Genomic DNA, 22,343 nt, shown 5'->3' with positions numbered 1-22,343 from the left:
GCGGGTCCATCCCCCCCCCTCCCCTATGCATGTTCCATACGCCTGTCTATACCTGTAAATTGCGATGGGCGAGCGCGTAGCGTCAATGGGGGGCGGCTAGTCCTACTCGCAGTAAGGTTTATGCTATTGACCTGTGTATCCGCTTCGTCGATGATCAAAAATGGACCGTAGATCGCCGTCGCCTTTGCGCGTCATGGCTGTTCCCGGAAGAATGGAGGCAGATGTGCTCTCTGCGCTGCGCTGCGCTCTGCTTTGCTCGGCAGTGGGTCTCTTTGAGGCGATGAGCGTGGGCAGTGCAGTCGATGGCATTCGCGGCCAAGAGGTAAATTATTACTACTACTACTACTTCGGACCGTGACAAGTCATGGCCACGCTGTCGCTCATCAATTCGACCCAGCGTATGGGCACGCAATACGAAGAATCCATTTAACTTACCAGTCAATAACAGGCCGTCACACCTGCGAACAGGCGACCCAAAGGGTTTATGGGCAGCAGCGGCATCATCCCTGGACGGTGATCAACATGAGGCTGACAGGCTAGCAGACAACGGGCTGTTCCGTGCCCTTGGCGACAGAGTTCCTTGGGCGCCCTTCCACATGGCAACCTTGCTGGTGGCCATACGTAGCGCAGCACTGCCCAGCCACCAACAAGTCAGTGTTGTCGCTAGCTACGCTACAATAAATAAAAAAAATCTACATATGCAACCCGCCGAGGTCTTGTCTTGTCGTGCACAAAGCCTTTCTGAACCCGATGGTCGCGCCCAACTCCGCCATGCTCTCTCTTCTCGTACCGTCATTTGTCTAGTGTTTCACTGGGCCCTACCCTCCTTAGCCTTTGTTTGCGCAACCGGCCATGAGGGTAGACCCTAGCCGCCAGGGTAGATTAATAAGGTCTGCTCGGTCATTCATTACATAACATGCGGACTAACTCGAACCTTTACCCTCCGGCATACCCTAGCAAATGCATCATATAGAGCCTCTATGTCTCAAACGCGTTCACCATGTAACTTTTCCACGGCTAATCTCCTAGAACCATAGCCAACTCACATAAGAAGAGCCTAGAAAGTCGCACAGCCTAGTGGAGTCATGCAAATACAGTAGCCATGTCCGAATTTATTGACATTGAACACAAAAAAAAACCTCACCCTCTATACGACTCGGAGAACCCAATGCCTGCTAATTCCTTCTAACCAATCTCAATATTCTACATCTTACTCGCCTCGCGAAGTACCTGCTTGGTCAGCATCTCGCCCGGTTTCTTTTGCTCACTCAGCCGGCCCATTTTCAAAAGGTTTGCTATCATTTCTTCGTCTCCATGATGACTGTTATGCTCGAATTCGGGCTCTTCACCATACGCGACACGTGCTGCATCGACTAGGATCCTAGCTGTCATTCCAAATATCCTGAACGTGCTCAGACTGTCAATTGCTGTAGGCGCAGGTCGAGCATCCCCCCCAGAAGGTTCCATGTTGTCGGCCAAAGGTTCTGCGGATTGCGACGGCTTGCGCAACACTGAGGGCGAATGCGGAATTCTTGGCATATAGAAGTTATGCATCCTCCAGCGTGATTCGTGCCAGTCTGTCCAAGCACCCCTATACCACTTCTCTGGCCTACCGTCTTTTTGCACGGGCGCTGGGCCGTTGCCCTCCCATTCTTTTCGCAGGAAATTATGAAATGGTGCAGTAAAAACGGCGGCTACTTCCTTGGGATCGAGGCGAGGTATGAGCGTCTCTTCCACAGAGGCATTGCTAACCTCAGAAGAAGCAGGGTTGATCGACGACCCACTGTCCGGGCCAAGAAAAGCAACGCAAGGTCGCACTCCAAGTTCCGTCTTCGCCAAATTGGTAGGCAGCTCGCAGAGATGCTCTAACTTGAAGCCCCGAAGTTTTGCTTCATCCAACGGAAGTCCAATCTCTTCGTAAGCCTCGCGGCGGGCGACTTCCCAAGGTGATTCCTCCAGCGTATCTGATTTACCTTGGCAACGTCAGGGCATAGTCGTGATACAGATTAAGTGACGTACCGCCGGGCAGTGCAACTTGTCCCGAATAATTCCGAAGCTGCGCACTCCGCACCGTAAGCACCACCTTGAGCTCGCCATGGCTATCGGGGAAGAGCAGGATGAGTACCGCAGCGCGTCGGGTAAGGGGACAGTTGTGCCATTGCGTCGCCGGCGGTGTGTACTGGCGGAGACGACACAAGGCTTGCTACACGACGCATCAGTACCTGTAGTGGCTGGGCAATGGGGAGGGGAAATGTTGTAACGCGTCATGCAGCGGTACAACAAAGCGCAGACATACCGCTGATCTCTGGGAAAGCGCCATGCTTGCCATCACCTTGCGTTGAGCAAGCCATGTTGTTGGTCTCATGAGAGATGACCAGTGGTTGTAGCGTGCGCGAGACGTCAGTGGGGTTGATGTCATATGCCGAGGCTATCAATACCTAGGCGAAATGCAGGAACCTCATGGTAACCCGACAACGTCTAGCCGACCATAGTATTAAGTTTGGAACGGGCCCGTCAAAGACATTCAACTGCCATCATTGCACATCACCGGCACGCGGCGGGAGTAGTAGCATAACTTTTGAACAACTTTCATACAATTGAATCGCATCTCTATATGAAAGGAAACTCCCAATCGTTATCATCCGCATGCGTAGCCATGGAAGATTGCTGCAGATCCCCCCACGTATGCATACGTCGACAACTTGCAGCAGCTCCTCGAGGACATAGGAAAGTAACATGAAATTGCAGAAGAAGACCCATCCGTCAACTAAGCATCGTAAGTCTATCATATGCAGACATTCTTTTAGGGAAATCATTGCGCACATGAGAGACCAACGCCAAGATGCCGCGATGTAAGGACGGCTGCTCGTCCCACCCCGAACCACTTTTGAACCAGACCAAACAGAGAGCGCCACCTGGCCTTGCAGGCGTGCTCGAATTAGAAGACTACCGTCTCTACACCGTTACGCCACCTGGACCGCAGGAGGGGTAGGGAGAGACGGTAGGATGAATGCAGTATAGGAACAGCTTCTTAGATGAGGTCTGTGAGTACCGTTAGCAGCCGAACTTAAAAACATACTTGAGTTGGGCAGAAACTTACCAGCCACGTTCATGGGCATCTCCTCGATCTGTGTGCTGTAGAACTGCTCAATTTCGCGCATCATGCGGACATCGTCGGCAGTGACGAAGTTGATGGCAACACCCTTACGTCCGAAACGTCCACCACGACCGATGCGGTGGATGTAGTTCTCACGGTTGGCGGGAAGGTCGTAGTTGATGACAAGGGAGACCTGCTGGACATCGATACCACGGGCAAGAAGGTCAGTGGCAATGAGGACACGGGAAGATCCGGAACGGAACTCCTTCATGATGACATCACGCTGGGCCTGGTCCATGTCGCCGTGCATGGCAGAGACAGTGAAGTCACGGGCAGTGAGCTTGTCGGTGAGCCAGTCGACCTTTCTGCGGGTGTTGCAGAAGATGACAGCCTGGGTAATGGTGACGGTTTCGTACAAGTCGGACAGAGTGTCGAGCTTCCAGTCCTCCTTCTCGACAGCGATGTAGAACTGCTTAATACCTTCAAGGGTAAGCTCGTCCTTCTTGACGAGAATGCGGACGGGGTCGCGCATGAACTTGGTGGTGACCTCGAGGACGTCCTGGGGCATGGTGGCGGACAGAAGGACAACCTGGGTGGACTGGGGCAGAAGCTGGAAGATGTCGTAGATCTGCTCGGTGAAACCGCGAGACAACATCTCGTCGGCCTCGTCGAGGACGAACATCTTCATGTGGTCGGTCTTGAGAACGCGACGCTGGATCATGTCGTGGACACGGCCGGGAGTACCGACAACGACCTGAGGGCCATCCTGGAGGGCCTTCATGTCGTCGCGGACACTGGTACCACCAATGCAGGCGTGGCACTGGATTTCCATGAAGTCACCAATGGCAACAACAACCTTCTGGATCTGCTGAGCGAGCTCACGGGTGGGGGCGAGGATAAGAGCCTGGCAGGCCTTGACGCTGGAGTCGATCTTCTGGAGGGTGGAGATGGAGAAGGTAGCCGTCTTACCAGTACCGGACTGAGCCTGGGCGATGACATCGTTTCCTGGAGAGTGTGTCAGTTGCAAGTTTGGATTGTGGTGCGGGCGGTGTGAATTGTTTGTGGAGGGGCAAACTCACCCTTGATGACGGGCATGATGGCGCGCTGCTGGATAGCAGAGGGACGCTCGAAACCATAGGCGTAGACTCCACGGAGGAGCTCAGGCTTCAGGTTCATGTTGTCGAAGGAGTCGGTGACTTCATCGTAGTTGGACTCGATCTGGCCTGCGCGGGGTTGGTTAGCGTGCGCTCTAGGGTTTTGCAAGTGAGGCGGTTATCGCTATCGTCGTCGCTGTTGCTCTGCGGGGGAGGAGGGCGCATCTTCGCACAGCAGCGGCGGCGTCGAAACCTCTTGGGGAGAAGTAGAAAAAACTTACCCTCGGGCACATCCTCAAGACCTTTGTCAGCCATGATTGCGACTGGGGAAGAGCGACTACTGGTGCTGGACCGTAGTCGAAAAGTTGCTCGTGGCGGGGTTGAAGCGGGGGGATCCTCTGGATGCCGCCGCTGGAAAAGAGTGGTTGTTGTGGAAGAAAAGACTAGATACCAGATCCTCTGCGCGAGAATCAAGTGGGTATCTAGGAATGAAGGGTGTCTTTTGTGTTGTGGTGGATTTGGTGATGATGAGGGACAGAAGGTGGGTGGGCAGCCGACGTTATAAGCAGGAGCCACCTGAGATTTTTTTCCAGGTGCTAGCGCCAAAATCTCGCTAAGACCAGCCAAAATCCTCGTCGATGCTTGCAGACGTACGAATACACTGGGCCTAGTCGCCCGCAAAGGATTGTCTAGAGTACTATTATCCAAGGCCCGCCCCCAGGCCTGATCAATGACTCCTTCCTGATTCCCCGTGATTGCATCTGAACCTCGGTTTGCGCCCGTGAAGCCGTCTGCGCAGCGTTATACACCAAGCATCGTTCCACGCTTTTCTTCACAATGGCCCCCGGCATCCTAGACCCCCCTGGCATCGCGACTGCCGAATCACGGCCCTCGAAAAAGCTCAAGACGTGTGCAGTGGCAACAGCCGACACTGACGATGAGGATGTCGCCGTCGCCGCCACTGCAGTCCCCTCGCATCCCTTGGGCATCAAGCCGGCCGGCAACGCCTACACTGCCCGCGAGAACATCAAGTCAAACTGCGGCCTCTTTGCCAGCTTACCCGATGAGCTACTGAGCCACATCCTTGAGTCATTCGATGCTGATGTCCTGGTACGCCTGGGCAGTACCTGCCGTGCCCTCTATGCTTACACCAGACTGGACGAGTTGTGGAGAGCCTTATTCGTCAAGTAAGTATCAACCACGGGTCGACACATGCATGCTCTGTTTTCTTCGCCTCTTGTCATTTTCTCCATTACACCGCCACCATGGTTTCCATCAGATGATATGCAGGAAGGATTTGTTCCTTGTAGGCTGTCCGAGCACGTTGTCTGCGCACGCTGCACGACCTTTGTCTGCTATGACTGTCCTTGGTCGCCTTATTGCCATACTGCTGTAGCCTTCGGAATCACAAGCCCAGTGCGCGAGTAGCGGTATGACTCAACTCGTCAAGTCTCCAGCCGTGGACTGGGCATTTTGCCTGTTTCTTTGTCTATTCTCACATTTCCTCTACTCGGGATTGGATCGAGGTCGACCGTTGGCGGTAAGCGTCAACGATTACTGAATCCGACGGTCTGATTGGCTATCCCGTATGAGCTAGCGTGTTTCTTACTTCGAGCCACTTTCTTCTAGTCAAACACTGCCAATTATCCAGCGTATGCAATAGCTAATTTGCCAATAGTTCTCCGGCCGACGACTTCGAATGGCGCGGAACTTGGCGAGCGACATATCTCAAGATCCCTAAGGAGCATGTCACCTCCATTCCCTGCAAAAATCTCTTCTCAGACACTCTCTACCGCCCGTTCCAATGTGCACATACCCCTCTCAATCTCTATGCACTCAACATTCCAAAGCAAAACGAGATAGCTCGGCTGTCAGATCTGACCTACGAAGAGTATGCAGAAGCTTGGGTAAACAAACCCTTCATCCTCACCACACCTGTCAAGCAATGGCCCGTGTACGGTACCTGGACACCAGAGTACCTGCTCGAGAAATTCCCAGAAACAAAGTTTAGAGCTGAAGCAGTCGACTGGCCAATGAAAAAGTACATGTCATATATGCACGACAACGCTGACGAATCGCCCTTGTACCTTTTCGATCGCGCATTTGCAGACAAGACTGGCATCGACATATCAGCACCACCCCACTCCAAAGAAGCAGCATACTGGAGTCCCACATGTTTTGGCGACGACCTCTTTGGCGTTCTAGGCGAACACCGCCCAGACTGCCGCTGGATGATTATGGGCCCGAAGCGCAGTGGCTCGACATTCCACAAAGACCCCAACGCTACATCAGCATGGAATGCCGTTCTCACAGGTAGCAAATATTGGCTCATGTTCCCCGCTGGCCCAGGCATTGAACCGCCCCCAGGCGTCATTGTTTCAGAAGACCAGTCCGAGGTTACTTCCCCACTAAGCATTGCAGAGTATATGCTAACCTTTCACGAATTCGCCCGCCAAACTCCAGGCTGCAAAGAGGGTATTTGCTATGCCGGCGAAGTCTTGCATGTGCCCTCTGGATGGTTCCACCTGGTGCTCAACCTCGAAGATAGTCTTGCGTTGACGCAGAACTTTGTCCCAAGGAAGAAGCTACCTGATGTCTTGGGCTTCCTCCGCGACCAAAGGGCAGAAGTCAGTGGTTTCAAAGAGGACGTCTGCGATAGGGCTTATGAGCTTTTTGTAGAAAGGCTGGGTGAGCAGCATCCCGATTTGCTCGAGGAAGGCCTTGCAGAGTTGGAGAAGATGAAGACGAAGAGTAGAGGGAAATGGGAGCAGCTAACAAAGGGGGATGGTGAAGCGGAAGAAAGTGGAGGCTTCAGCTTTGGCTTTGGCGGAGATGATGATGATGCTGATATCCCGTGAACACTTGAGAAAACGTAAAGTTCATTGAATTTGCAAACGAAAAAAGATCATATGTCTGCGTATTACTATGCGATTGGGTATCGTTCCTTCATGAAATCGTAAATCATAAACGCCATATTTCGTTCATCAACATGTCCTCTTCCTCCCCCCACTCACTTTGCGTGATTGATAATCTCAGCATACATATCCTCTGGCACCTTGCCCGCAAAGCTCATAGCCACACCTATAATCTTCTGAGCATTCAAGCCAGGCAAATTACGCAGAATAGTGTTGGGACTGTAACGCAGAATGTTTAGCATGCGGTGGACAGAAAAGAAGAGAAGGAAAAAAAAAGGCCATCTTACCTCGGACTGGTCAGAATATCCGCACGAATAACAACCAACTGAGCAACAATGCACAAGATGTTCAGATGGGGACCATAGGCAAAAAGAAAGTCCCAGAGCTGCAAAACCTCAGGCAGAGGCGGCGTACACGCACACATGGTCAACACAGAGGCAAAAGCATAGATCCTGGCCTCCATATGGTGCGCCATGAGGTACTCGTAGAGCTTGGGATCCACAACCTCGAGCACCCTATCCACGAGCGCCAATCCCTTGTGCACACCCTCCATGGATCCGCGCACATAACCAGGACACTCTTGCGTAATCAGCTTCTCAAAGCCCGTAAACGCCTCGACCTCGCTGCGGGCGGCGTACAGAAAAGGTCCGCACAGCACATTCATGCCCTGCACATAGCCAATCTGCTCCGCGTCATTCGTCGTCGACGCCTCTGTGCGCGCGCCGCCCGTCGCAGAGTGCCGCGACATCATGGTCGATGTGTCTGGGCTGCCGCCGAACTCTGATAGCGTGGGGGGCGACTGCCACCCATTGACACGTGCCTCGTGCGCATCGTTGAGCCGCCACGCCACGGCGTTGAGGACTCGCGTAATGCTGTTTTGCGTGACGCGGCGCCGGAAGAGGGGATCGCCTTGGAAGGTGCGGAACGTGTCGTTTTGGATTTTGGCGTGTGCGGGCGAGGCGCCTTGTCGGACGAGGTCGAGGTACACGTCTGTACGGAGCGGCGGCGCGTTGAGCAGGATCAGCCAGATGTAGATGCGTAGTTCCGACTGTTTTGATGGCGAACATGACGTCGAATTAGCCTTTTTAATTTTGCGGATTCACAAGAGACACACAAGGGCTCGAGCGCCTTTTTTTCTCCATGCTTTGCCCATGCATGTAGCCTATGCCATTGTTGTGGCTCTTTATTTTTCGTGGGGCTGGGGAAAGGGGCGCGCGCAGAGCGAGCAGGCGGAGTAGCAACATACCATGCCCTCGCTGTTTGCGGGAATGCCTTTGGTCAGGATTGTGTAACGTAATTCCTGGAGGTACTCCTCCGGGTCGCTTGCAGAAGCTCCCTTGAGGAGCAGCATGTCCAAATTCGTCATTCTTGGAAGTGGAGGGGGGGTGTGAAGAGCGTTTGCAAGCGATTGGACTCGACCCGTGTTTGGAAGTTTGGTTTGGCGTTTCTCGCCTGCCAGCAAGCAATCGTACTACGTAGTAGTCACGGCCTTGGCGCGCCGCCAGCCTCTCATACGCGTTTCGAGGGTCTCATGTTCCGTTCCGTCTCTGTTTCGTTCTTGCTGTACAGACGGAACGTCTTATTCTGCCTGCAGTAAGCTTGGTTCTTCTTGTCCTCGATGCTAAGGCTTTTTGCCAATTGAAATCTGGAATGCAAAAACAAAAAAAATGGAATATACTATATCGTCAGGTCTTGGCCATACATATGTCACCTCCACATGCAATGACAAATTCCGTAACAATACCAGCTGCCCTTAAAAAACTACCAAGCCCACCTATGTAATCATGTTTTATCCATGTCAAGTGTATTCCTAATCCCACCCCCAAAGCCAAGCCAGAATTCCAAAAAATCCACAAAACTAAGAATAGGCCGGAAGCAAAGTCGAAAACGACAAACCAAGCCTACAAACATCCACACTGCCCAGCTTCCTTCGTGTTGCAAATGAATGACTCTGCATCCTCGGAGCACACTCTCCAAATGGTCTACCTGTTTATGTAAATATCAAACCGTTATCGCGAGCCGCCTGCACATGTACGCCACAAATGCTTCACCAAGACTAGGCGTTTACTTTTTACTCGCACCGTGAAACCACTACCTATGAGACAGACTCAACCTCAAATTTTTTTTCTCCTCCGTCTTACTCCGAGCATGCGGCTTATCGTGTTCTGGAGCCGCGGAGCGGGTGAGCTCCGCGCTGGCCGAGTCTTGTCAGTAACTGTGTCAGATATGGAGATGTGCAACTGAGCATTATTTTCACAAAAACTTGATGAATGAGTATCTAACACATTACTCCGGATTTTTATGGCACATACGACCATCGGCGAAGTATTGCACCGGATCCCGTTCGCTCTCCACACGTTAAATCTTCGACCGGCGGACTAGTAGTCAGGTGGGTGACCACTGGCGAATCCCCGCTGTTGTATGTTTTTTTTTGCGCTTTTGATCTTGACAGAGCCTCTAAGAATGAATTCTAAGAAATTGAAGTTGATTTGAATAATCTATTGAGTCATTTTCCTCAGTTCTTTAAAGTCTGATAGCAGTATAGTTTTTTGTATATAGAGAAAAACTAGAATATGAAGAAAAAAAGTTCAGTACATTACACATGAGAATGCATAGAGCTATTGTTATAAATTATATGCCTTCTTCCCAAAGTTACTTCTCATTCATAAGCAAAGTTCTTCCTACTCAAAATATGTCTTCACTATTGCACTGCTGATTAAAGAGGATATCTAGCCAATACACTGATATCATCATATGAAAAACTTCACTTCACCTCACTGCTTCAACAGCCCGTTTTTCATCTTTCTCCCCACATTTTCACCAACAATCATCACCCTACTCCATAAGTAACTCAATATCCCAGACCCCATACCCAATCTTGCCTCCTTCCCCTACACTGGACTCTCCATCCGACTTGACACGCGCACCAATAACACCATCGACATCCTTTTGCAACACCCTGTTGGAACCTGACTGCTCAAGCCACGCCAGGGCCATCCACTGTGCATCTCCTTCCACATCGATGGCTGGGTACCCATCGGGCTGAGCCTCTTTGCCCGCCCAACGGTAGAGCGAGGCACATACTTTGCACCCCGGTGCGCCATCTTTCTATAGAAATTCTACTATTTAGTCTTTGATTTCGATCGCGTCATCGCTTTTATCGCCAGAAAACGAGAGCAGTGTAAAATGCACTCCGACCAAGCAGCCATCTACGTTTTCGGGCATCAAGGCGTGGAATCGCTCCTCTTCGCTTGAATCAACTTCGTCATACACGGCTAGTTTTGAGTTGGCGATTTCGGAAACCATTGCCTCCTTGTCAATGGTGTCGTTTGGATTTTTGTAAGCGACTGCTTGTTCGTGTGCGCCGAGGGGCCGCGTGTATTCTACATTCAGTTTCGGACTTATGTCACGGAAGGGTTTACTTTTTGTCACGGATAGATCGTCTATGGCACATATGTGCACGATTGCAGACTTTGCGCTTGATTTCTCTTCGTGTGAGTAGTTCTCAGCATCGTCAGGTGCGGTGGCGCGTAGACAGAAGGCTACTTTGGCTTTGGAAGAGGGGATGGCAGGTAGATTGAGGAGGTCTTGGAAGTGGAGTTTTGTCCAGCGGAGGAAGGTTGGGGCAATGGAGACGATTGGGTTGTGGAGACGTACGTGGACGAAGAGAAGGCCGGGTTTGAGGGGCGTGGAATCCATGGGTTTATTTTTTCTTGTTTTAGTTGAGTGAGTAGAGTAGATGTTAGGAGTTCTTAATACAGCTGCGACTTGGATTGGAAAAGGGGATGAAAGAAACTGAAAACTCAAACACCAGGAATCTGGGCTATTTAGATATTCATTTCAACAGCGTATCTTAACACTCCTTGTGTTCCCTAACATACTCAACATTGCAGGCGCTTACTCGATGACGAAATACCTGCATTCGAGTTCCCAATCTTACAGTCCATGTAACCTCGCAACGGCATGCACCACCTGTACAAGTACCCGTCATCCTGACTATATTCCCATCTAGGAAAACGGATATTGGGGTCCCGCCTGCGCAGAACCACATGTACATGTATGCGCATTAAATACCCAACCCATAAACCCAAGAAGCCACTTGATGCAGAAAATTAGAAGAGGAAGGATAACCATATCACTCCCTTGAATAGATAATACTGCAAAAACATGTTTTGATATGTCGTCCCAGTTACACTGCACCACGCTACACGATCCAAGAGACAGATAAGTCACGTTGTATAACAGCACCTGGGAGCAAAATAGCAACAAGCGGGGGTAAGCATATTGTTCCAGTGTCACTCATTCGACCTCGTATCCAACAACAACTACACCATACATCCACAAACCAATATATATCTTGCCAACTCACAATTCGCAGCAATAGTTCAGCACTAATAAACCCCCATCCATTCTATCCCACCAAAAAAAACCCTCGCCTTTCACCATCCCCCACGCCTCCCTCCCTAGGAAAACCACAAACATAACGAAAAAAAAAGAAGGCAAGCATATATCATACCACTCTTTGCACCTCCCGGTCTTACTATCCGATCTCACCCACCAACTCATTTTTACACTTCCATAACTAAAAAAAAACTCATCTCATCTCGCCCACACCCCCTCAAATATATAAACTTCAACGCTACACAAGTCAGCCTTGCATTAACGCTTGACACTAACCGTCGACACTAACATCGACACTACTTTCGCAGGCTCTGGCTTGGAAAAAAAGAAGGTTTGGGGGATATACTAGGGGGGGGGTGGACTAAGTTAGTATGCGCCACCACGAGGCTTTATACACTTAAAGAAAACGCAAGGGGGGTAAGAGTTTGGATAAAAGTACGTAGCGCGCTTCCTTGACTTTGCTGACGAAGAAGGGGGACGAGTGGGGGATTACACATGCATGGTAGAAATGTTGACATTAAATCCGGTTTTACACCCACGTTGAGAATAAAAGAGGAAAAAAAAAGGAGAAAGTGATCTGATATGATATAACTTCTCATCCTCCTCAGTGGCCATCCTAAAATAACTACCTTTCCGACTCCCCATCTCCATCTCAATCTCATCCCTCAATGACATGATCGCTAAAAAAAAGTAGTAGGAGACAAGTTGAAAAAGAAAACGCCAATATCCCATGTTTATCTTCCCTTTCCCCTCGCTCACTCCACTTCATCTCCATCTCCCTTTCTCTCTCAACAGAGTGTGAAAAAAAAACCAGAGACAGAAAGAAAGACAAATAAAACAAGTTAATATCACACATACACAAACACACATGCGTACTACATCTATTGCAGCCTTTCGACACACACACACACATCTCTCTGTCTTGCATCTTCTCATATCATTGGCGGACTGATAAATCACCCAGTAGCTTCCGCATCGGCATCGGCATCGGCATCGGCATCTCCACCCTCACAGTCCTCAAACTCCTAGTTCGTCGGCTGTCGCGGCAAATGCAAGAAAATAGTACACTTTTCAATCTCGACGTCTTCCTTCTTAGCAGGCGTAGCTCCCGCATTTTCAGATGATGATTCTTTTCTTTCTTTCTCCGCAATGATTTCAACTTCGATGCGATTTACGCCGCTGAGGAGTTTGGCTTCGAACAGGGGTTCGCCTTTCTTCTTTCCGCCTTCGTAACCGGGTCCTGGGCTGGCGCCATTGATGCCGGCTGTGACTGGGACGCGGTTTGCTTCAAGAGTCTTGTTGCCGTTGACGGTGACGAACAGGCGGTACATGCGGTTGGTAAGTGCAATGGGGATCTTGGGTACAATTTGGATGTAGGAGTGGGCGGGCGCGACAACCATGGTGGCACTGTACATGGTCTTCTGCTTGTTGGCGAGTATGTTGACGGACCATGGCTTTGATGCGCTCAGAGCGGGATGTGTATTTAGTGTGATTCTGGGTATTAATGCATCTTGGTAATCTACACGGCCATTAGTAAGAAATATCAATCATCCCAACAGACTGGACTTACTCTTCAGTGGGGTCTTCCTGAAACAATCAACTCGTGGTACAGGAGGCGCATGGTAGCTCTGTTGTTGTGGTGGAGGAGCGTAGTGGCCATTCTGCAGACCAAGGCCATTTGGATGTGGACTGCCGCTGGCTGTGCGAGACATGTTATGTGGTGGAGCCATGTGTGGATGCGGTGTTTGGACAGGAACGCTGAGTCGTGAGCTATCGGGCGCGGTGCTTGCAGGCCTTATTGCGCTCAGCGCCGGAGACTGCACATCTTGCTTGACACCGTTGACAGCTGGTGGAGACCCCCCAGTTTTACCTTGGGCAGCAGACAATGGAGCGCTCGTCGAAGCGCCGCCCTTGGGCCCAGAAAACGGATTTGCTGATGCTCCAGGCGTTGCTGCTTCGCCAGACGCGGCTCGTGATGACTGGTTCCCCATGCTGTTGAGTACATGCCGTTGCTGCCGTAAAAGAGCGTCGTTGTCGACAATAACGCCCGGAGTTGCAGAATCGCGAGCACTTGGAGTATTAGGCTCTGAGCCTGGACTTGGTTTGAGTTTTAGCTTCAGTTGCTGCTTAGGAGCTGCTGATGCCGTCGACATGTTAAGTTTGAGCTTCGGCTGTGTTGGCTCGTTGACCTTTGATTTAGCCTCTTCAAGTTTTTTGTAGAAGATTTCCTGGGCAAGTTAGAAAAGACGTCAGTCAGGATGGATTCAGCGTACCTCAAGCTCTAACGACAAATTGTAAATATCACTCCCGTCTTCGTTGTAGATGCGAGCATTCTTCCAGATCAAGCTGAATGCACTTTCAAAAGCATCCCAGCTCTTGAACAGGGTATGGCCTGTAGGAGCTTCGCGACCAATGACGCCCCGCACTTTCTTCTGTATCGCAGACAGCGACATGGGATCCTTGATCAACTGATAGTAGTCCTTCAAGCTCCGTGATGGGAGATTTTGGAAGGGGACGAATATCTGTAGGCCTTGACTGGAAGGGTATTAGTACTGATGCAATACAGTGCAGCTGAGATACACCACTTACTCCTCGTATTCAATAATCTCCCGCACAATCTGTTCCTGTGCCTGCTGAAAGGTCTTGCCTGTATACTCGGCACCATCGTTGTCATCAGGCGCTGCAGACGCCGATTGTCGCAGTTTCGATGGGGCTGGCGTAGCTGATGCTGCAATAGCAGCTGCTCGCCGAGGGCGTTCGACGGTGTCATGTGTAACGGGTGTCTGTGGGACTCTGGGCGTTGATACGACGCGGGGCGACGGTTTTGAGGGAGTCGAGTTGTCTTCGCCAGGAATGGGAGTAGCTACTGCGACGTAGTTGCCGTCCCGGTATGCTGGATTATGCTTCACCATCCAATTGGAGGCAGTCTTGCGTAGGCGCTCAGCATCTTCGTAGATGACTGATTTCTTGTCGTTGTAGGCCTTTGCGTTGTTGACGAGTCGTTTACAGTCGCTCTCGACTTGAGCCAGGCTGGAATATTCTCCATTGAGTAGTTTTTTCTGAGGCGCCTCGAGTCAGCAATCCCGCACGAGAGGTATGAATAGTAGCAAATAATATAGGGTGGTAGTATTGAATTCGGATTGGCGGTGGTGAAGGCGCATGATATATGGGTGAAGATTGCAAAGGAGCAAACAGCAAGTAAGCGTACCTCGATGGTGTCTATCGCAATGGGCAACTTGGTATACTCGTAGTAGTCGGGCACTTCGTCCTAGACACGGCTGTCAGTGTGGGCCCTGATGGCAACGGGACCAGAACATACCCTATCCGGGAGGGTAAGGAAGTGAACTGCTATGGGTCGTCCCCTGCAGGCTGTCAGTAAGGAATCGCGGGAATTGCTCGCCTGAAGGCGTAGAAGCTATGCCATGTGAGACTAGCGACAGAGGCCGAGCACGCACGTCTTGTCTTTTGCCTGCTTCAGGCTGTCGAGGAACTTCAAGCCGGCCGTCGTCGTCGAGGCTACCGTCTCCGAGTTGGCATTGGTGTCGGCCTGCACGCGAGCGGGTCGCTGTCAGCAAAGGTTCGTAGGCTATTCGACAATGGTTCTCCAGGGAGTCCTCGATGCATCGCCGGCGCGCGCGTGGTGTTGGGGGCAGCGAGGAGGGGCCGACGGAGGTGGTGGCTACTCGTCGAGCCCCCCAGGTGTCGCGCGCTCTTGTCCAGAGCCCATCCCGCATCGCGACCAACACGCCTTGTGCATCTCCAGAACACACCCCGACGATGCATCAACCCTCGCCCATGAACTGCACGTACCGGCCCTTTTTGTCGCTTCGCAGGGCGATTGTCGTGGTCGCTCGCAGCGGCGTTGGCGGCTTTCCGTTTGGCCGCGCTTTCCATTGCCGGTACTTTTGCGATCGCGTAGTCTATCCAAACGAGGCCCACAAGGTCTCGAGGCGAGTAACGAGTGTGGCGGCGGTGCAGTGAGTTGCGCGTTCAGTCGTCAACCCGGTGGACGCGCCGCAGTGCTCAATCTAGGGTTCTCCCGGCTCTGCCAAGACTGTGTGCACGAGCCAGGCAGCGAGTGCATCACAGACCCAACACTGTCGTTGTTGGACACACATCAACCAACAATAGTAACACGAATAAAAACAATCAAAACACACATTGTCCCCCGCCAATTTCGAACTACAAACACTGATATCACCATTCAAGAGCTACTAGGCGCGGTGTCCTGGCTGCTGTCTCTCAGGGGTATACATGGAACAATGAGACCCTCCGCTAATACCGCAGCAAACCCATCATGTTTGTGACAACACCTCAGCAACAAGGAAAAAGACTGCCCAACAAGCCCCTTTACTTGCTTGCTGCCTTTTCTGATGTTGCGTTCTTCTCAAACTCTGCCCGCGCCTCCTGCTCCTTCATCTCGCGCACTTTGGCAAGCACAACTTCTCTGAAGATGGCTCCCTTTGCGATTCTGCTCAGACGTCCAGGTCCCTTGCCTGTGCCCGGCGTCTCCTTGGTCTCCAGGCTCTTGCCGTCTGAATGTCCAGCAATGGCCTCACCTGCAGCCTCGCGCGCGTTGGCAGGCACGTCAGCCTCGCCAGGCACGTCTTCCTCCTCGTCTTCCTGCATCTTGAGCGCTTCAATGCGGTTTGCAAGCTTGACCAATTCGATACCGCGCCTGAGACGAGCCTTTGCCGCGTATGCCTTGATCTCTGGCACCAAGTTGTGATCCGTGGCAGTTTTTCCACTGAGCCATACGTGCTTGAGGGCAGCCTAAACATTGTTAGCCGTCAATCGATACTTGAGGAAATCTTGCTCACTTCGCTCGTCGGTCGCTTGGATGGGTCGGGCTCTAGCAGATTCTTGATAAACTCCTTGGCCTCTGGGCTGACTTCCTTCCAGTAGCGCTCGTGGAAAATGACACGGCCATTCTTGCATTCCTCAATCAAATCCGCAAGGTTCTCCGATCGGAACGGTGAGTATCCGCAGAGCAGTGTGTATGTGATGACTCCCATAGACCACATGTCGACGGGCTTTCCGTGGCCCTTCTTGAGCATCACCTCAGGAGCAGCGTATCCAAATGAGCCAGCCATGGTGGTTAGGACTTCGGTCTTGGAGTCGAGCATCTTGGCGATACCGAAATCAGCAAGTACGAGGGATGAGTTTTCGTCGCGTGTGAGATAGAGGAGGTTCTCTGGCTTGAGATCTGTCTGTTGTTAGTATCGTTGTGGTGAACCAGCGGATGCACAACAAACCTCTGTGTACAACATTGTTCTGGTGAAGGTAGTTGACTGCATCAAGCACCTGTCGAATCGTCTCGGCAGCGTCCTTTTCTGTAAACTTTCCCTTTTCACAGATGCGGTCGAAGAGCTCTCCACCAGTTGCCAATTGGGTTACAATGTAGTATTTGTCCTGGGCAGAATGTTAGCTTACTGGCCTGCCCCACGTCGTTTGTTAGCATGCCTACCCTTGACTCGAACCAGTCGTGAAACTTGACAATGTGCGGGTGCTTCATGCGCTGCAGCATCTCCAGCTCGTCGTAGACCATCTGCTCGTTTCCGCGGACATTCTTCTTCAGGATGATCTTGACGGCAACCTTGCCCTCAGGACAGTCAGCCTCCCTGACAATACCGTACGTTCCGGCGCCCAGTGTCTTTCCGAAGCGGTATCGTGATCTGCAATTGGTACGTTCAGTAAGGGTGCAAGCGGAGGCGGGGTATCAAGAAGCACCCACTTGCGATCATAGCTGTCGGGCTGGCCGTGCAGCTTGTTGAGCATGTTGGTCACTGTGCACGCAGTTAGTCAGGCGAGCAGCTTGCAGCGCAATGCAGAGAGCAGGCACATACTCATGATGGGCAAGCCGGTGTGCAGTTATACGACTGCGACGGGCGTGTTTTGGGGCGGAAGGTGAGGCTTTGGGGGTGCCTATCGGGCGCGTTCAGCTGGCGGGGAGGTTGGTGAGGGGTAGGTATCAACAGATACGTAGGAAGCAAGGCGTTCTGAACGAGGAAAAGAGCGGGCGGCAAAGGAAAAAAAGAAGTGGTGAAAAAGGAGGCACAGGCTGAGCTGGGTCAGCAACAATAAGTCCAGGGTCTGTTTCTGGACGAGCTGGAGTTGCACCTGGGCCGACGGTGGGGGCAGGCGCAGGCGCACCTGAAAGTCGTGTCCGCCTCGTGGCCTGTGGCTGACCTTTTGTGAGGCGCAGCACCGCCTAGCTGCGTAACCCAACCATGTCTATACGTTCGCACCAATACTCTCCGTGTCTATGTATATCCCGCTGCCGCTGCCGCTGCCTCCTCATGGCCATGTATGCAAGGCTGCATTGGCACTGCTTACGGCTTTGCTGTGCACACTGAGAGCAACAGCCTGTTTGGCGAATCTCTGCTGTCAGCCGCCATCACTCCACAGTGGCTCCTGTCATCTCTAGCACCCAAAGCATGGGCCTTACCGAATCCACTCGAGGCGCATCTGGCGCGTCTCCCCGAGTGCTTGTCGCCAGTATCAGCAAGAGAAGATAATACATCATAGGGAAGGGAAGAGACGTCAGTCTAGGGAGGAACCATCAAATGGTCGGGTGTAAGGGCCGATCCTGGTCGTGCAGCGGGAGCAAGGCAAGCCTGACAGGTTTGCATGTGCGATTCCTACGTCATGCCGTTTTGCCCATACATAAAATCAGGGTCTTGATCAACACACACACAACCATCACATTTCTTCAGCTTTCTCCAACCTCTCTCCAGTACCAGTACTTTATCTATAACCCTCACTTCACAAACACACTCCCAACTTTCAACCATGGCTGTCAGCTTCCTCGCAATCTTCGCAGGCCTCATCGCCTTGACAGCAGCCTACCTGTACGTTTTCGGTATCTCGCCTGAGCTAAAGCGCAAGATGGAGCGCCAGGCACTCAAGACCATGGGCGAGAACAAGATGTCTTACATGACCAAGGGTAAGTCGTGACATAGTCCACCCCCCTCCCACTATCACCTGGAGTACACTGACACCTTACAGATGCCATCGACAAGGTTCCTGCCTCCGACCAGGAGAACATCAAGAGCCTCAAGAAGGGCCTCGGCAACATTGCCGGTGGCGCTACCCAAAACCCCCTTGGCGAGCAAACTGGTGAAGCTGCGGACACTCTCACCCGTCCCTTTACTGGTCGCTAATGCCCCTTCTCTGTACAGTTCACGCAGTCACCCAAGCCAGGGACTCGGCGTCGAACTCAACTAAGAACGTGTGGCTTGACTGGGACACTGTCCAGAGTTATCCCAAAGCTGCGCTTGACCTTGTCTCGGCAGTAACGAACAAGACTCAGGATACCGCTCAGTACCATGTCCCAAAGAAGGCGGAGTAACGGCGTGATGATGTATGGGTGGATGAGTGGTTGGTTTTTGATGAGCGTTCTCGTTGTTTGGATATGATTCTGACGCATCTCTTTTCTTCCGGTGGCTACAACCACCTCTCACGACCTCGATGACCCCTTTGTAATAACACTCAATATCTCATGAAGCTCAACTATCCAATCAATGTCTTGATCTCACCTTCATCTTCTTACGGTTATCCCGCCACTCCACACTAGCCAAGCTACACCCTCCCAGCACAGCACAATCCCCCAGAACACAACCTGGAATGCAACCTTCTTCGTCTTGTGTTGGAAATAATGCATCCCTGCCAGTGCACCCGGCCATCCCCCAACAAGCGCCAACGTCTGCAACGTCGTTTCCTTGGCCCTCCACTCCATATTGCGCGCCTGCATCTTATCATACCCATAAAACAAAAACGTAGCGCCATTAACAACACAGGTATACAGAACTGCATACAAGGGAAACCGCGACAGAGTGTATAGTCGCATGAGTGCCGCAGCGGGGAGAAGCAGTGACGCCACACCAGCTACTGTTGCTACTGTCCAAGGTCGATGCCGGGGTTTAGCTCGTGGTACCATCTTCACTTATACTGTGTATGAGTGCGTTTATACGTGGGGATATTTACGCGGTCGTTCAAAATAGGAAGAAAAAATAGCGTATTCGGATTGTTAGACACGAATATTCAGAGCAGACGTTTGGAAGGCGGGGTGGAAAAGCAAGGCTGCGATGGCGCTGTTTTCTTAAGCGGCTCGCATGCCCTGTCGATCTCCCGGTTTGGCGGGTTGCAGGGGCGCTTGGGCGGATGGGGGTTAGTATAGATGTATGGAGTGGACTTTGACGTGTAGTTATCGTGACGTCTTGTCTGACTATGTGATGTACAGAGGAGCTTTGTTCTTCTTCTGTTCTTTCTAGTAATAGATCTTGCGTGAGTTCGCTGTGTCGCAAAAACAAAAAGTATGTGGTATTGATCAAGGTGAGTATTGCGCCAGCGAGAAGCATCGACAAGTTATTTATCGGATTTTGTTCAGACTGCAAACATCTGCATACAACTTCAATACCCGAGTGTTTACACGCCTTCCTATTGTCGGTTTTCTCACCTCACAACAAACACTGGTAAACACACACACACACACGCATGCTTGCACCTTCCTCAGCCCGTCCCGCACCTTCTTACTTAGATTCAACCCAAGCCACGCTTGCAATTTCACCTTCCGCCACCTAATTCCACTGTCATCAATCCGACGCATCGGTCGTTGAACCCCAGTTCAGCCACATAACATACGTCATGCAAATACAATTACAGCCCTCCCAAACCTACTTCGACTCACACGTGATGCTGGGCCTAGATCACCTTCTACTCGCCTAAGAAACCGCATGTACCTACGCACGCTTATCCACCCACGCTGACGTGTATTTAGACCCTATACTAATAGCAAGTAGCAGCCTCATCAAACATCAAGGCCCGACTATCGGGTACACCGCAACAATCCTTTTGAGGTATTATTCGGGCTACTTACTAACCAAAACAAAAATCGACATGGTTGAGGAAGAGACGAAAATATTCGGATACTTACGTATTTCCGGAACGACAGTAAAGCCGGCTGACAGCGCTACGAGCCGGAAGAAACAAAACAAAATATGCCGGTGGGCATAGCTTCGACTAAACGGGCATATTGCAACCCCATCCTTCGGCATGGATGCCATGTTTAAGTGATACAACGACAGTTTGACACCACCATGCTCGCATTTACAACAAACACAGGCAAGCCTAGGCAAAGATGAGCAGCTTTTTTTCTTTCTTTCTTTTTTTCTCTATTATGAAGGGGCGACCATCGAGTTCTCTCCCCTGGTTTAATTTGTTGAGAGAACCAAAAAAACGCCACTAACTTACTTTACAAGGCCCTATAATCCCCCTGCACGGAGATTAAATTTCTCCAATTCACCGAAAAAAAAGCACCTTATCGCGGCACCCCTAACCCTTCGACAATGATGTCCCCAAAAAACCAAAAAAAAACCCGATGGGAAAAAAAAGAAAAAGCTTGTTTGAAGGGAGTTGCAATAGTATCAAGAGTTAGATTTTTTTTGTTCCACTCTACTTGCTACTAGGTATAAGAAATTAAACACTAAAAAATCAGCTACACAGGCTTCCTCAAAGCTGACAACTAACCACCTTCATCCTCTATATCGACATTGCCAAGTCCTCATTTGTGTGTGTATTCCTTTGTTTCTCAGGAATAACTACACAAACGAAGGGCAAAGGAACTAATAAAACAAAGGGAAGAAAATAGTAAGACACATGATGGCGTGATAAAATGGAACCCCGCAGCATAAGTAACGAAGCTGACTGGGATTTGAACGTGTTGTGTGTGGTTGATGCGCTACATATAGAGATACATATGGATAAATATTGATTCCCCCCCTCCCTTCATCTTAAAAGGTTACTGTGTTGAATTGCTTATGAGAGGACATCAATGCAGCCAAAGTGCTGCTCAACGCCATAGGCACCAGCAGGCTTCCAGGAGTCGTCCTGGTAGGAGAAAACACTAGCCTTGTCACCGACAGCCTCCTGAATCTTGTGCATGGCGGTGCGCTGAGCGTCGGGGCTAGCGACGGCCTTGCCGTTGGTCTGACCCTGGGAAGGCCATCCGATCTCGCCAATGTAGGCACCACGGGCAGCGGCCTCGGGGCAGACCTTGGAGGCTTGCTCGAGCTGCTGGGCGGCAAAGTCACCGGCCATGTCGGCACTGACGGACTGGGTGAAGTAGGGCTGGACCTGGCAGACGAAGACGTCAATGTGGTCGCAGAGGGCGGCACCCTTGCTCTCCCAGACATCGACGGGCTCGGTGGTGGTGATAGGGACAGTCGAGGGGAAGCCGGCGCCACGGAGCTCATCGCGGACGTGGTCGATGTAGGAAGCAAGTTGCTCGGGCTGGCAGTTACCGTTAAACATGCACTCGTTACCGACAATGACCATGGAGGCGCTGTCCTTGGGGGCCTTGTTCTTGATGTCGTCGAGCTGCTTGTTGGCGTACTCGGAGAAGCAGCCCTTGTCGCCAGCCTCGAGGTAGATACCGTAAATGATCTTGAGTCCGTGCTTCTCGCACTCAGGGACAACGTTCTCGAAGACACCGCAGTCGGTGTTGTACACACGGATAGTGGTGAAACCTAGACCAGCGATCTTCTCAATGTCAGCAGCAACCTCACTAGCTTCCTTGCACTGGCCGGACTTGGCGTAGGGAGTGTAGGTAATGGACCACTTGTCGCCGTTGGTTGGGAAGTGACCATTGCCACCGGATGGCTGGGTAGGCTTGGGCTGCGCGCTGCTGGTGGAAGGAGTAGGCTTGGGCTTGGGGGTGTCTGGGTGGGCAGGCTGACTCTGCTGAGGAACAGCGGGGTAAGTGGCCGGCTGGCTCTGCTGAGGAACGGCTGGGCTGCTGGGCATGGGAGTATCCGGGTGGACAGGCTGGCTCTGCTG

General features: G+C 51.5%; 10 protein-coding genes across 10 annotated transcripts; 2 read left to right on the top strand and 8 right to left on the bottom strand.

The window, feature by feature from the left end:
- Window positions 1-1,203: 1,203 nt before the first annotated feature.
- COCVIDRAFT_31486 (hypothetical protein) lies at window positions 1,204-2,320 on the bottom strand (the record flags this gene model as incomplete). Its single annotated transcript, XM_014695388.1, has 3 exons — window positions 1,204-1,973; window positions 2,020-2,203; window positions 2,297-2,320. 3 exons carry the CDS (start codon window positions 2,318-2,320, stop codon window positions 1,204-1,206), a joined length of 978 nt encoding a protein of 325 aa, XP_014550874.1.
- A 443-nt stretch (window positions 2,321-2,763) lies between these two features.
- Window positions 2,764-3,929, bottom strand: COCVIDRAFT_42708 (hypothetical protein; the record flags this gene model as incomplete). The annotated part of the gene is made up of 2 exons (XM_014695387.1): window positions 2,764-2,800; window positions 3,145-3,929. 2 exons carry the CDS (start codon window positions 3,927-3,929, stop codon window positions 2,764-2,766), a joined length of 822 nt encoding a protein of 273 aa, XP_014550873.1.
- A 1,099-nt stretch (window positions 3,930-5,028) lies between these two features.
- COCVIDRAFT_114325 (hypothetical protein) lies at window positions 5,029-7,049 on the top strand (the record flags this gene model as incomplete). Its single annotated transcript, XM_014695386.1, has 2 exons — window positions 5,029-5,378; window positions 5,870-7,049. The coding sequence occupies 2 exons, from the start codon at window positions 5,029-5,031 to the stop codon at window positions 7,047-7,049; spliced, it is 1,530 nt and encodes a 509-aa protein (XP_014550872.1).
- A 152-nt stretch (window positions 7,050-7,201) lies between these two features.
- COCVIDRAFT_31483 (hypothetical protein) lies at window positions 7,202-8,472 on the bottom strand (the record flags this gene model as incomplete). Its single annotated transcript, XM_014695385.1, has 3 exons — window positions 7,202-7,325; window positions 7,394-8,154; window positions 8,353-8,472. The coding sequence occupies 3 exons, from the start codon at window positions 8,470-8,472 to the stop codon at window positions 7,202-7,204; spliced, it is 1,005 nt and encodes a 334-aa protein (XP_014550871.1).
- Window positions 8,473-10,232: 1,760 nt separating this feature from the next.
- On the bottom strand, window positions 10,233-10,805 carry COCVIDRAFT_31482 (hypothetical protein; the record flags this gene model as incomplete). Its single annotated transcript, XM_014695384.1, has 1 exon — window positions 10,233-10,805. One exon carries the CDS (start codon window positions 10,803-10,805, stop codon window positions 10,233-10,235), a length of 573 nt encoding a protein of 190 aa, XP_014550870.1.
- A 1,727-nt stretch (window positions 10,806-12,532) lies between these two features.
- Window positions 12,533-15,401, bottom strand: COCVIDRAFT_31481 (hypothetical protein; the record flags this gene model as incomplete). The annotated part of the gene is made up of 8 exons (XM_014695383.1): window positions 12,533-13,026; window positions 13,078-13,735; window positions 13,781-14,042; window positions 14,097-14,566; window positions 14,716-14,775; window positions 14,827-14,869; window positions 14,963-15,054; window positions 15,318-15,401. 8 exons carry the CDS (start codon window positions 15,399-15,401, stop codon window positions 12,533-12,535), a joined length of 2,163 nt encoding a protein of 720 aa, XP_014550869.1.
- A 456-nt stretch (window positions 15,402-15,857) lies between these two features.
- COCVIDRAFT_114364 (hypothetical protein) lies at window positions 15,858-17,285 on the bottom strand (the record flags this gene model as incomplete). The annotated part of the gene is made up of 5 exons (XM_014695382.1): window positions 15,858-16,280; window positions 16,328-16,713; window positions 16,763-16,919; window positions 16,975-17,182; window positions 17,242-17,285. 5 exons carry the CDS (start codon window positions 17,283-17,285, stop codon window positions 15,858-15,860), a joined length of 1,218 nt encoding a protein of 405 aa, XP_014550868.1.
- Window positions 17,286-18,299: 1,014 nt separating this feature from the next.
- COCVIDRAFT_114345 (hypothetical protein) lies at window positions 18,300-18,858 on the top strand (the record flags this gene model as incomplete). Its single annotated transcript, XM_014695381.1, has 3 exons — window positions 18,300-18,453; window positions 18,516-18,626; window positions 18,689-18,858. 3 exons carry the CDS (start codon window positions 18,300-18,302, stop codon window positions 18,856-18,858), a joined length of 435 nt encoding a protein of 144 aa, XP_014550867.1.
- Window positions 18,859-19,047: 189 nt separating this feature from the next.
- Window positions 19,048-19,446, bottom strand: COCVIDRAFT_114350 (hypothetical protein; the record flags this gene model as incomplete). Its single annotated transcript, XM_014695380.1, has 1 exon — window positions 19,048-19,446. One exon carries the CDS (start codon window positions 19,444-19,446, stop codon window positions 19,048-19,050), a length of 399 nt encoding a protein of 132 aa, XP_014550866.1.
- Window positions 19,447-21,323: 1,877 nt separating this feature from the next.
- Window positions 21,324-22,310, bottom strand: COCVIDRAFT_31478 (glycoside hydrolase family 17 protein; the record flags this gene model as incomplete). The annotated part of the gene is made up of 1 exon (XM_014695379.1): window positions 21,324-22,310. One exon carries the CDS (start codon window positions 22,308-22,310, stop codon window positions 21,324-21,326), a length of 987 nt encoding a protein of 328 aa, XP_014550865.1.
- Window positions 22,311-22,343: the final 33 nt, after the last annotated feature.

This window comes from Bipolaris victoriae (genome assembly GCF_000527765.1).
Source record: "Bipolaris victoriae FI3 unplaced genomic scaffold scaffold_163, whole genome shotgun sequence".
Classification (NCBI taxonomy): Eukaryota; Fungi; Ascomycota; class Dothideomycetes; order Pleosporales; family Pleosporaceae; genus Bipolaris; species Bipolaris victoriae.
Note: the sequence above shows the minus strand (reverse complement) of the source record. Positions and strands in the feature narration are given on the sequence as shown.